Source organism: Staurois parvus, unplaced genomic scaffold, assembly GCF_062004578.1.
Source record: "Staurois parvus isolate SC_StPar_1 unplaced genomic scaffold, SC_StPar_1.0 ptg000657l, whole genome shotgun sequence".
Lineage (NCBI taxonomy): Eukaryota > Metazoa > Chordata > Amphibia > Anura > Ranidae > Staurois > Staurois parvus.
This window is the reverse complement of record NW_028318453.1, coordinates 6481020-6493489: the sequence shown is the minus strand read 5'-3', so window position 1 is coordinate 6493489 and position 12470 is coordinate 6481020. Positions and strand designations below refer to the sequence as shown.

General features: G+C 39.6%; 1 protein-coding gene across 5 annotated transcripts in view; it reads left to right on the top strand.

Moving 5' to 3' along the window:
• The window catches only part of SYNE1 (spectrin repeat containing nuclear envelope protein 1), a 662466-nt gene that overhangs the window by 182133 nt on the left and 467863 nt on the right, over positions 1-12470 (top strand). For all 5 annotated transcript variants that reach the window (XM_089694288.1, XM_089694287.1, XM_089694289.1 and 2 more), the window contains exons 5-8: positions 2260-2343; positions 6841-6933; positions 10158-10336; positions 11997-12193. In XM_089694288.1, coding sequence (XP_089550414.1) covers positions 2260-2343; positions 6841-6933; positions 10158-10336; positions 11997-12193 — 553 coding nt within the window. The remainder of the gene's footprint in view (positions 1-2259; positions 2344-6840; positions 6934-10157; positions 10337-11996; positions 12194-12470) is intronic.

Genomic DNA, 12470 nt, shown 5'->3' with positions numbered 1-12470 from the left:
TTTACATGTTTAAAGACATTTTATTGAAGGTATTTGTTGTATTGAAAAGATTATGGATGCTTACATAGAATCAACTTTGTGAGAGAAAGAAGACATGTTTTCAGGTGTTCTTGATGTCTAAAGGGACAGTGTGAATATCTCTACGTTAGCCACCCAAAGCCTATAGAGGGGAGGTGCAATACCCAGCTAGCCATCCGGGAGGAACAGCTTTGGCAAACCTTCACCCCTACTTGGGATAATCTTGTGCTAATGTGTCAGTGCTGGGATCAGTATTGGAAGTGCTTTGCCAGTCGGTTGAAGGTAATTTCCCTTCGACACATGATTTGGAGTTTTGCTAAGGAGACAGTGTAGCCACAGTGGTCCTCAAAGTTTTCTACACTTTTCACCCCCCAAAGCCTTGTAGGGCAATTGCAGCCAAGTGCAATATTCAGCTAGCTTTCAGAGGGACAGTACACTGTTATCCATCACCCTTGCTTGGGCAATTTTCAGTTGAAACCGGATGCACTGGCATTTTCTGCTAAGGGGACATAGAGCTCCTGCATACATTTGGGGCCTTGCTATTTTCTACTAAGGTGACATAATGCTCCTAAAAGCAGAAAGAATATTTGCTACTGATCCGTTAAGGACTGACATTATTCCAGAGGGAGTACAGTCTAGGATCTATTTTTGCTGCAAGTTGTACCTGGAAGAGTTGTCTTTTAAATTGTTGTTGAATTCACTTTGGCCATCTCATAACCCATTATCCCCATCTATCCCCATCCTTCAATAAAAATTAAAAACAAGCTCAAGGACTGGTTTCTTTCACTATGTGTGCCTGCTGAAAATTTATGTTGCCTGGCTGTGCAGAAAAAGAGGGACTCAAAAGTCCAGCGGCTTTCTAGGGGTAGTGTTACATATGTTTGTAGGCACCTCCTCTGGTGAAGCCTGTTCAAAGGTCAATAGTAAAGGTGGGATTGATTATCCTAACCTGTCACCATTATTTTCCTAGTGATAGGTCATGGCCTCCAGTGCTTCTCCACCCCCTGCATAGGTATAAACATGCAAATTCACTCAATTCAGACTTACATGTTTGTACAAAGATTTTTAGCTCCAGTAATTATATGGCAGACAAGTTATGCCTACACAGCTAGCCACCATCTCTTGATGGTTTTGGCCTCATGCACACTGCAGCTGTCAAGCGCCTGTCTTACAGGCATTTTAATTTTTTCTGCCCCCAAATGCCCCTCTATGTTAGCCTACATGTCAGTGCACACATAGGGGTTTAGAGGCAGAGGCATTTAGGGGCAGAAATCTGAATGCACGAAAATCGCATTCAGGAGAGGAGCTTTTAGGTAGAAAAAACTTCCAACATGTCTAAATGTACCTTGAGCATTTTTCATTTCAGTGGCCAGAATAAATGAATATTTTGCCCAATGAAATAAACATATGCCCAATCACTTAATGTGTCTAAACACATGTGCAAAAACAAGGTATAGGGATGTTTTTGAAGCTGCTTTTGTCTTGCTAGGTGAAAAGCATTTACAAAAGCCCCAGTATGCATGAAGCCTTATAATGTTTTGGCTGGTAATGCAATTAAGGGCTAGCTATCCAGAGTGAGGGTCGTCAGTAGACATCCAATGCCAGACAAAAAAACAAAAGCATTGCTATCTCCAAGAGTAGCAACAACATCCCCAACAGGAGCCAAAAGACTACAATAAAAAAACATATCAATTTAGGAAAATTAAGGAATTAAAGAAAATGTAAAAAAAAAAGATAAAAACATGTCTATTTTAACCTTCTCTTCTTGGGTCCCCTGCCGGCACTCTTGGCTCCTCCTCTCTTTCTGGTTCCCCCAATAGGAAGATGATTCCTGTGGGGGGGGGGGCACTTATGTGGGCTTGCTCCCGAGACCCGCAGCTGAGTCCATTGACACAGACAGTGGGATAAGGCCCCGCCCCCAGCTCTCTTGTCACTGGAATTGATTAACAGGAGCTGGAGCCAATGGTATCAAATCAATCTGCCCAGGGAGAAGGGACAAAGCCAGGTTAGCCGCAGTTCTCATGTACAGTGCTGGATCATGATGGGGCTCAGGTAAGTATAAGGGGGGGTGAGGGGTGAGTTTGTAACACGGAAGGCTTTTTACCTGCATGCAAAGAATGCATTCAGGTAAAAAACCGTGAGTGCTTTATAACCACTTTAACCTTTATTGTTATTTTACCTTTAAAGAGCAAAACAGTAATATAATGACAGGCTGACTTATTGTTTAAATGTTTGCTGCAGCCATGTGAACAAGGAAGGCAAATGAAGCGCATTCACTGGGTAGCCAACATTGGTGCAGCGTTAAAGTTTCTGGAAGGCAGACGGGTGAGTTTTTTACTACTCTGCATTTTATTCTTGACTGGCAATATGAATAATTCATACATTGTTATATTGTATGACCTTGACTTTTTTAGAATGAGTGGATCAATGCTGACCCCTTTCCAATCATTCAATTCTCACACAGCTTCTTTATAGGAGCATATATATAAAACATAGAGAAATCACAGGAATCAATCAGCTTTTCACTGTCCTTTCTACAATCCATGACTTTAAACTTAATCCAGGAATTAGATTTGTTGCTAGGGGAAACAAAACATTTTTTTTTCTAGTGTGCTTTTCTTACATCCTCTTTTTGCTCAAATGTCCCATTATCACAAGATCTTGCAATACCATGGAGCTTTATTGTAACTACAGAACAGTAGTTTGTTACTAAACTTTGTTCTATATATAGTCAAAGAACTTGAATGTATCTTTTTAGGTACTGTGCAAGATCAACATTTCATTTCAGACTCAGGAAATTTAAACAGATGGAATATTGACATATCGCCCCAAGCATGGAGATTTATTCTGGAGAAAAATCCAATCTAGCCACACTGATTGAATCTATTGAAAGATTGATGAGTTCACCGTAACACAAAGACACTCTAAGCTTTAAGAGCATTTTCTTTCACAACCTTTGTGTTTACAGAGAGCATTCCCTATATGGCCCGAAAGGTCTCTTAAATTCAGAATAATGCATTTTAGATTTTTCAAGGAACAGAAACTTTTTTAATATAGTCTTATGTGCTCAGGTCAGCTTGAAGGTGTTCCACATTGCATTACACTCTTTTTGTGTGTAATAGTTTCACAGGGCATATAATGAATGTATTTTCCCCATGGCTCACAATACCAGAATGACCATAATACACAAATAGAGTTGCCTACATTTAAACTAAATATATACATATCAGTAAATCTGCATGCAGCCCCTGGCAGTCTTTCAGACCCAATTCACATCATAGTGTTCTGTGCACAAATATTGCTGAGTTTAAGGCCTCATGCACACTGTTTTTCTAACTCCCCTAGAAGCCTAGCAGCATTTTGGCCAAAAAAACACTGACACTTGTAAAAGAGTGTACTGAGTTTACCCACATCAAGCATTTGGGCTTTAATTAATGCAATTGAGCAGAATAAATTATTTATTCTGGCCATTGAAATCAATGAATGCTCAAGCACTAAATTCGCCTAGCGTTTAGGTGTGTTTAAGCGTGTCAAGCATTTTATGCTGCCAAAACGCCACTGCTCCAGGACACACTGACAGTGGGGGTTTTTTCCTGCCACTAAACTCTCCTGCCACAAAATGCTGCTAAAAGCCTATGTGTGAATGAACACATGGGATAACATGCAGGGGAGTTTAGAGGCAGTAAAAAAAAAACGCCTGACGCCCCTAGAAGTAGCTTCAAAAACGCCCAGTTTTCAGGAGCCTAAAGCCTTTTTTTTTGTAATATAGGTTAGGGTGTAGAGAAAGGTGCGTTTTTATTTCTGTCTTTGCTGCTGCTAGATAAATTCACCCTCTCTAATTGTGTTGGTAACCACTGTCCAACATGTCCAAAAGTCCAAAATTTAGCAGTTGTCACCAGGACAAAAGGTCAAAATAAAATCTCACAGCGGGGACACAAACTAACAGGGGTTTTCACTCCTCCATATTCTCCAAAACATACACACACTTCAAAGTTTACCCCAAAATTGATTCTCAGAAATTTTCCTACAGAAACAGTGGGGCTCCCTTTTAATGGCTGCAATAATTGCACAAATTTATTTATTTATTACAGGTACTTATATAGCGCCGTCAATTTACACAGTGCTTTACATATATATTGTACATTCACATCAGTCCCTAACCCTCAAGGGGCGTACAGTCTAAGGTCCCTAACTCACATTCATATACAAGGGCCAATTTAGACAGGATCCAATTAACCTATCAGCATGTTTTTGAAGTGTAGGAGAAAACCGGAGTACCCGGAGAAAACCCACGCAGGCACATGGAGAACATGCAAACTCCAGGCAGGGCGTGCTGTGGCTGGGATTCAAACCAATGACCCTAGTACTGCCAGGTGGAAGCGCTAACCATTTAGCCACTGTGCTGCCCCAAAACCTCAAGCAATATATCTCACAACCAAAGCTTTGGAAAGATATAAGAAACTGGCATTTAACTCTCCACCAACTGCCAAATGGTGGATTATCAGTTTTGGGTGGACTGACCATTAAAAGCTAAAATCTATATACTGTATAAAGAACCACCATCTGGCCCAATTATATTACCGTATATATTCCCTCAAAGATTGTATGTATTTTAAAATATTGGTAGTGTGACTGCCTGCAATATACTTGTATACAGTGTCACCTTCCCTCGAGCCTGTGCACAGCAGAATTTAAGCTTACATTGGCCACACTTTTGTTACATATTTGTTACAGACATCATCTGTGAGAACGATACTGTATTTTCCAAAAACTATGTAGTTGGCAAGGGCGGACTGACCATTCAAGCACTCGGGCACTCCCCGAGGGCCCGGGGTCAGTAGGGGGCCCCATGAAATGCCCCTGGTACTTTTTTTTATAGGCTTTTTTGAGTGTGGGCAAGGACACAGGGGCCCCATGATCCCCTATTTCCCGGGGGCCCCATGAGTTGTCAGTCCGCCCCTGGTAGTTGGAAAGCTACCTAGACAACCTATTTAAATTGTATGCGATGAGGAAGACCTTCACACTACATTATTCGACAGATGAGCACCGAAACAAAATCTGAATGTATGGCCAGCATAAAGATCCCTAATAAGACATAAGAGAACATTTGCCTAATCTGGCTGTTTGTATTTGTCTTCTCTCAGTGCTTCTTGTCTCACATGCCCTGGGGAACAATCAGTCTTCCTGGATGGATTTTTCTGATTGTCCACCCCACTCATGCCTCCATAAACATGCAAGTTCCTACACAGTTCTAAAGCTGGCCATACATTAGTTGAATTTCATATACATGTTCATATGAAAATTCCTGTCAAAACATTCTTAGAACAATCTTTCATGCCATCTTTGAGTCAACTAATTTAATTTGAAAGCCCTTCAAATGTTGTGCAGATATGCTATTTAAATATAATCCCAGAAATATTAAACAGGTTTAATTACAATCTTCCCAAAGGAAAACCATATTCAAAGTTCAAATTTTGTTCATTCGAGAAAATCTTTCCATTTTGCTCCACAGTTTTTCATCAGCATAGTTGGTTTGACCCCAATAACCATAAAGAAATCAAATGAACCTTCCAAAAATGAAAATTTTCATACGAGATTCTACTAATGTATGGCCAGCTGTAGGTCACAGCTGCTAGGACTGTCATTGTAATTGTTATTGGATGCAGTTGGGGGTATCACACTTGGTTAAAAAGTCTTTTTTTTTAGGTTGCTATATTAGTAAACTGCCTTTCTTCCCATCTCAGAAATGTGGGAGACATAATTAATATTTTTAAAATAAATTTCTGCTAAAAAGGAGTTTGCACTCCTCATGTTATGTTTAATGGTATAAGAACACATATGGGAGTGAGTGTATGCCATAATAATGGTGCTACTTTGGTGTAGCGCAGGGGTCTCCAAACTTTTTATTACAAGGGCAACATCATATATTTTACAAATATTTGTGAAAAAAATTCAACATCAGCCCCCCGCATCAGAAACAAAGTCCTACCTAATATCAGGTTTCCCATCAGAGTCCCTTCTTACATCTGGTTCTCCCTTACATCAGGGTCCCCCTTTCAGCCAGGTCCCCATCAGAGTCCCCCTAATATTAGGGTCCCCACTTACATCAGAAACAGAGACTATAGGTAGCCTGACCATAGCTGCGGGCTGGATAAAATCTTGTAGCAGGCCGGATGTGGCCCGTAGGCCATAGTTTGGAGACCCCTGGTATAGAGACTTTATAGACTTGATACTTGCAACTGTTTTTTTAATACTATGCATTTTACTTTACATGCAAGTCTGTATACAGAGGATCCCCGGTTAGTAGTTTTAATAGACTTTAATAACTATTAAGTAATAAACAACTAAACTGGATATTAAGTTTTTAGGATTTTTCAATAAGATAGGCAGCTGAGCATGCTGTGTGCTTTATATTACGGAGCACTTTATGTTGACTATACAATGATATCCTTTTTAAGGTAATGCTTCCTTTACAACTTACGTTGACTCTTTGCAGGGCAGCTGTATATGCCTTTAGCATGTACATTGCTTTCAGTTTTGTCTATTTTCTGTTCCCCTTCCTATTTCCTCATGAGCATGTCTGTATTTCCACAGTGAATAGCAGCAAACAGCAGCACCTACAGGCAATGGGTATAATATATTACATATAATTTGGACTAGTCTTCTGTATGCCATATACTGTATAACTACCAAACATGCTCAAGTACAGTGTATGAAATCAGAATCTCCTAAATAATTTAATTCAAATTAAAACAAATAATTTGAAGCAATAATTTTGAAAATACTATCCATTTGTGATTCACTGTTGTCTTTTTGTTGCAGATTAAATTAGTGAATATCAACTCAACTGACATTGCTGACGGGAAACCTACCATTGTGCTTGGTTTGATATGGACCATCATTTTGTATTTTCAGGTAATTGAAATTAGGGTGTAGGGAAGAGTGGAACTGAGAGCTAACTTCTCCTTGAAAATGGGAATTTGGCTAAGTGCTTTGAAGGTAATGGGAAATTAGAGATATTTGTAACCATGCAATTGGACTTTAAAAGGCTTCTGAGCCAATGTACCTTCTAATTATTTTCGACTAGTGCTTGTGCTAAAAAAACAGGTCCTCATTAGTTTTTTACTTTACTTTTTTTAAAAAGAAAAAAAAAAGCAGTGAAAGGTAAAATAAAAAAATTAAAGTGACTGTACACAAATATGATCAATCAAATAAAAAAAAAATGCCAAGAACATTTGAGCAGTGTTTTACTATGTGTCAGTGCATGCACGTTTACGTGTACAATAATGTGTATTGCATTGCCAACGTGTTGTTTTGCCACATATCACTCTTTATGCCAATAAAAAATAAGTAAATCGATTCTTGATATAGAAATACAGTGGGGCAAAAAAGTATTTAGTCAGCCACCAATTGTGCAAGTTCTCCCACTTAAAAAGATGAGAGAGAGAGGCCTGTAATTGGCATCATAGGTAGACCTCAACTATGAGAGACAAAATGAGAAAAAAAATCCAGACAATCACATTGGCTGATTTGTAAATAATTTATTTGCAAATTATGGTGGAAAATAAGTATTTGGTCAATATGAAAATTTCATCTCAATACTTTGTTATATATCCTTTGTTGGCAATGACAGAGGTCAAACGTTCCTCCATGCAGATCTCCTCTAGAGCAGTGATGTTTTGGGGCTGTCGCTGGGCAACACGGACTTTCAACTCCCTCCAAAGGTTTTCTATGGGGTTGAGATCTGGAGACTGGCTAGGCCACTCCAGGACCTTGAAATGCTTCTTACGAAGCCAGTCCTTCGTTGCCCGGGCGATATGTTTGGGATCATTGTCATGTTGGAAGACCCAGCCAAGTTTCATCCTCAATGCCCTTGCTGATGGAAGGAGGTTTGCACTCAAAATCTCACGATACATGGCCCCATTCATTCTGTCCTGTACATGGATCAGTCGTCCTGGTCCCTTTGCGGAGAAACAGCCCCAAAGCATCATGTTGCCACTGCTTCACAGTAGGTATGGTGTTTTTTGGATGCAACTCAGCATTCTCTCTCCTCCAAACACAACGAGTTGTGTTTCTACCAAACAGTTCTATTTTGGTTTCATCTGACCATATGACATTCTCCCAATCCTCTTCTGGATCATACAAATGCACTCTAGCAAACTTCAGACAGGCCCAAACATGTACTGGCTTAAGCAGGGGGACACGTCTGGCACTGCAGGATCTGAGTCCCTGTCGGCGTAGTGTGTTACTAATGGTAGCCTTTGTTACGTTGGTCCCAGCTCTCTGCAGGTCATTCACTAGGTCCCCCCGTTTGGTCCTGGAATTTTTGCTTACCGTTCTTGTGATCATTTTGACCCCACGGGGTGAGATCTTGCGTGGAGCCCCAGATCGAGGGAGATTATCAGTGGTCTTGTATGTCTTCCATTTTCTAATTATTGCTCCCACAGTTGATTTGTTCACACCAACCTGCTTGCCTATTGCAGATTCAGTCTTCCCAGGCTGGTGCAGGTCTATAATTTTGTTTCTGGTGTCCTTCGGCAGCTCTTTGATCTTCACCATAGTGGAGTTTGGAGTGTGACTGTTTGAGGTTGTGGACAGGTGTCTTTTATACTGATAACAAGTTCAAACAGGTGCCATTGATACAGGTAATGAGTGCGGGACAGAGGAGCCTCTTAAAGAAGAAGGTACAGGTCTTTGAGAGCCAGAAATCTTGCTTGTTTGTAGGTGACCAAATACTTATTTTCCACCATAATTTGCAAATAAATTCTTTCCAAATCAGCCAATGTGATTGTCTGGATTTTTTTTCTCATGTTGTCTCTCATAGTTGAGGTCTACCTATGATGCCAATTACAGGCCTCTCTCATCTTTTTAAGTGGGAGAACTTGCACAATTGGTGGCTGACTAAATACTTTTTTGCCCCACTGTATTTAGACAGAATAAAGCTAATTTTTGATTCCACTACATATTAGTCAATGTGTTGAGAATCACACAATTCAGCAACCTGTCAGTTTATCTGAAAAAACATTTTTTTTCTGTTTTTCATAGAGCAGGGGAGGAGCATTACAATCTGCCAGGTTGATATTGCTGTCTGGGTCCCTGCAGGGGAGACTCTCCCTCTTTATTTGTCCTTCAGTGGGGTGAAATTAAGGGAGAATTTGAAATTTTGAGTTGTCACCACATCAAGAATAGAAAAGAAATCTGACAATGTGGACATTTGTGACAACTACCTGAAAGGGTATTTCCCCCACTTTGGAGATATCCCCTCTTGTTTCCTATCAGGTCTTCAGACAGGAAGTGGAAGAAAATCTCTGCAATGGAAAAAAGTTCCCCATTCCCTACTCCATCAAAACTACAAAAAGTGGTTGCTTTTTTTACACGTTATGGCTAAAGTGATGGTATGGCAGATGCTGCTTGCATTAGAGCTCACTTTATCCTAGTAAAACCTCCAACTGAACTGTCTGATTAGGGATGATTCAATGCGGTGATGACTCACAGGGATCTGTTTATCAATTCACACAACTTTCACCCAAGATTCAAATTGTTTTAAGTCTTAGGAGAAAATGTGCGAATCTTGGGTGACAACATTGACAAACTCCACAGAGTTTTGTTAATAGCTTCTTTTAGTATTGTACCAACAAAGATACAATGCTAAAGGTCAAAAGGAGACTAGAGGTCTACTGGCTTTAAAAGAAAATGTAAACAATAATTATGTTTATATTATCATGTTTAAGTGACTAAAAAAAGTATTTTTTTTACAGAGTCCTGACCATAATAACTAAAAACATATGCAGAAAATCACTATAAATTATTTTTAAAAAGCAGGGTGCTAGTTCGAAAGTGCTCTCTGAGCTACTGATTAACCAGTGAAAAGACTTTGTAATTGTCCATTTACCATGATATTTAAAATCAACCACATTGTGTATCATCTCCTAGATTGTAAGCTCCAAGGAGCAGGGCCCTCGAACCCCTCGTGTTTCGCACTGTATTGTTATTGCACTCATGTAATGTCCCCCATTGTAATGTACAGCACTGAGCGAACTGTTTGCGCTATATAAATACTGTATAATAATAATAATTATGTTCACATTCAAATTTATGTTACTATGTGTTATGCTTTTTTTTTTTTTAACTTTTTATAGATTGAAGAATTAACCAGCAATCTTCCACAACTTCACTCACTATCTAGTAGCACATCTTCAGTAGACAGTATGGTGAGCTCTGATATAGCCAGCCCCCCAACCAAACGCAAAGTGGTCAATAAAATTCAGGGAAGTGCCAAGAAAGCCCTGCTTAGATGGGTACAATATACTGCAGCCAAGTAAGTATATGTTTTTGTTTACTTTCGTTTTTTTTTTGTTTATGTTCGTAAAACATGTCTTATGTACTGGTTCTAAAACTTCTCATCGAATATAGGAAGAGTCAAGTTAGAAAATGAGCCTTATACATCAATAAAGGGGATAAGTAAATCAGGCATGATTTGTGAATCAGATAGTTTTAACTGAAACATGTTTAACTTCCTGAATATGTGAATATGAAACCCCTTAAGTATTTCAAGTAATGTAAGTTGGTTACTCCTGCTAATCCATACATCACTACTCTTTCATATTGTGACTCAGCGATAAATGGATTAGACCACAAAGTGCAGCATAAAACCTGGAGCTTGGTACTCCTTTTACGGGCCACATTTCTTAGCAGCGTTATCTTAGTGACAGAGTTGCTTTGAACACAGTTGCTGTAAAGGTCCTTTTTCAAAACTGATTGAAATTTGTTTTCTTACCCTCGTGCAATTGATGTGCGTTTTGCCAGTCCTTGGCATAATAAATACATTTCTCAAAACGTTTACCTACCCTTTTAAATACTGTATTTGATCATGCTAATTAAGTCTTATGGGCAGCAAAGTGGCTTAGTGGTTAGCACGTCTGCCACGCAGTTAATGGGTCATGGGTTCAATTCCCAACCAGGGCACCTCCTGCATGGAGTTTGCATGTTCTGACTGTGCTTGCGTGGGTTTCCTCTGGGTACTCTGGTTTCCTCCCACACTCCAAAGACATGCTGGTAGGTTAATTGGCTCCTGTTTAAATTGTCCTAGTTTCATCCCTGGCCATGTGGGATCTCCTGCATGGTAGGGGTTGGGGAAAGACCTGGCAACCTACCCTGTAAAATAATTGCTAAGCGAATTCATGGAAAAAGTCACTTACAGGTGACAGTCCATGCAATCGGCAAGGGTTGGATACGACTGAATGGATGGATAGATAGATAGAATTAAGTCTTCTGTAAGATGTCTTTTCTCCAAAATTAATATATGGAATTCCAGGACTTGAAAGTGTTCCTCTCACCACAGGGTCACTTGTAAAAGTCCAACCTGTAAAAAAGAGAAGCTATACTTAACTCCCCACAGTCCATGTCTTCTAGCACTTTGGTGACAGAGTCCCTTTAAGCATAAAGAAAGTTATTAAAGCTGCTACATGTATGTGCTGCCCATTCCAAGGAGAAAGGGTGGTTTACAGAGTCCAATGTCAATCATGAATTATTCTGCTAACAAACAACTCAAGGGTGCACATTAATATAAAAAAGACTCTACTCAATTGTGTACCCACAAACTTTGTTATCCTGCGACTTGGCACTGCCATCTTGCCAATCGCATACCTACAAGCGGTGAAGCCAGGATGTCAGTCGCAGTCCTCTTGTCAAAGACGCCCCTATCTTTCCTGTGACGGTCATGTATTACTGTTCCATGCTTATGTCAGTGGCCAAGGATAGGGGTTAGAGGTGAGGATGAGGCTTTGGCTGACTGACTGAATGTTTTTAGGAAATATGGAGAGCATTTGAAACACTGATGGATGAACTATGAAGGTTTATATCCTTTAGGAATAAGAAAGTTCACTCTGATACTTCCTAAAATATCTAAATATATGTCAATACTAGATACAGACTGCTTGAAAAAAAGTATCCATTTTGTTTTTCTTAAAAAATGAAAGGCGACATGGAATCGAAATAAAAGACTTTGGATCAAGTTGGAGAAGTGGCATTGCCTTCCACTCAATAATCTATGCAATTCGTCCAGAACTGGTGGACATGGAGAAACTTAAAGGAAGAAGTAATCGGGAGAATCTGGAAGAAGCTTTTTCAATTGCAGAAATTGAGCTGGGGATTCCAAGACTCTTAGAGCCTGAAGGTACTTTTATATTCTTGTATTACAGCAACTAGAATCAAAAATGGAACTAGATAAATTAACTACAGATTATATACCTAAATCTTATACGCTGCTCAAAAGAATTAAAGAAACACTTTTTAATTAGAGTACAGCATCAAGTCAATTAAACGCTTGAGATATTGATCTGGTCAGTTAAGCCCCCTGGCAGTATTCCCGAGAGTAGCTCTGGGTTAACTTTCAGTACTTTCAGCTACACTCGGGATTACCCTGCAGTGTTACTCTGAGATCCCTCGAGCAC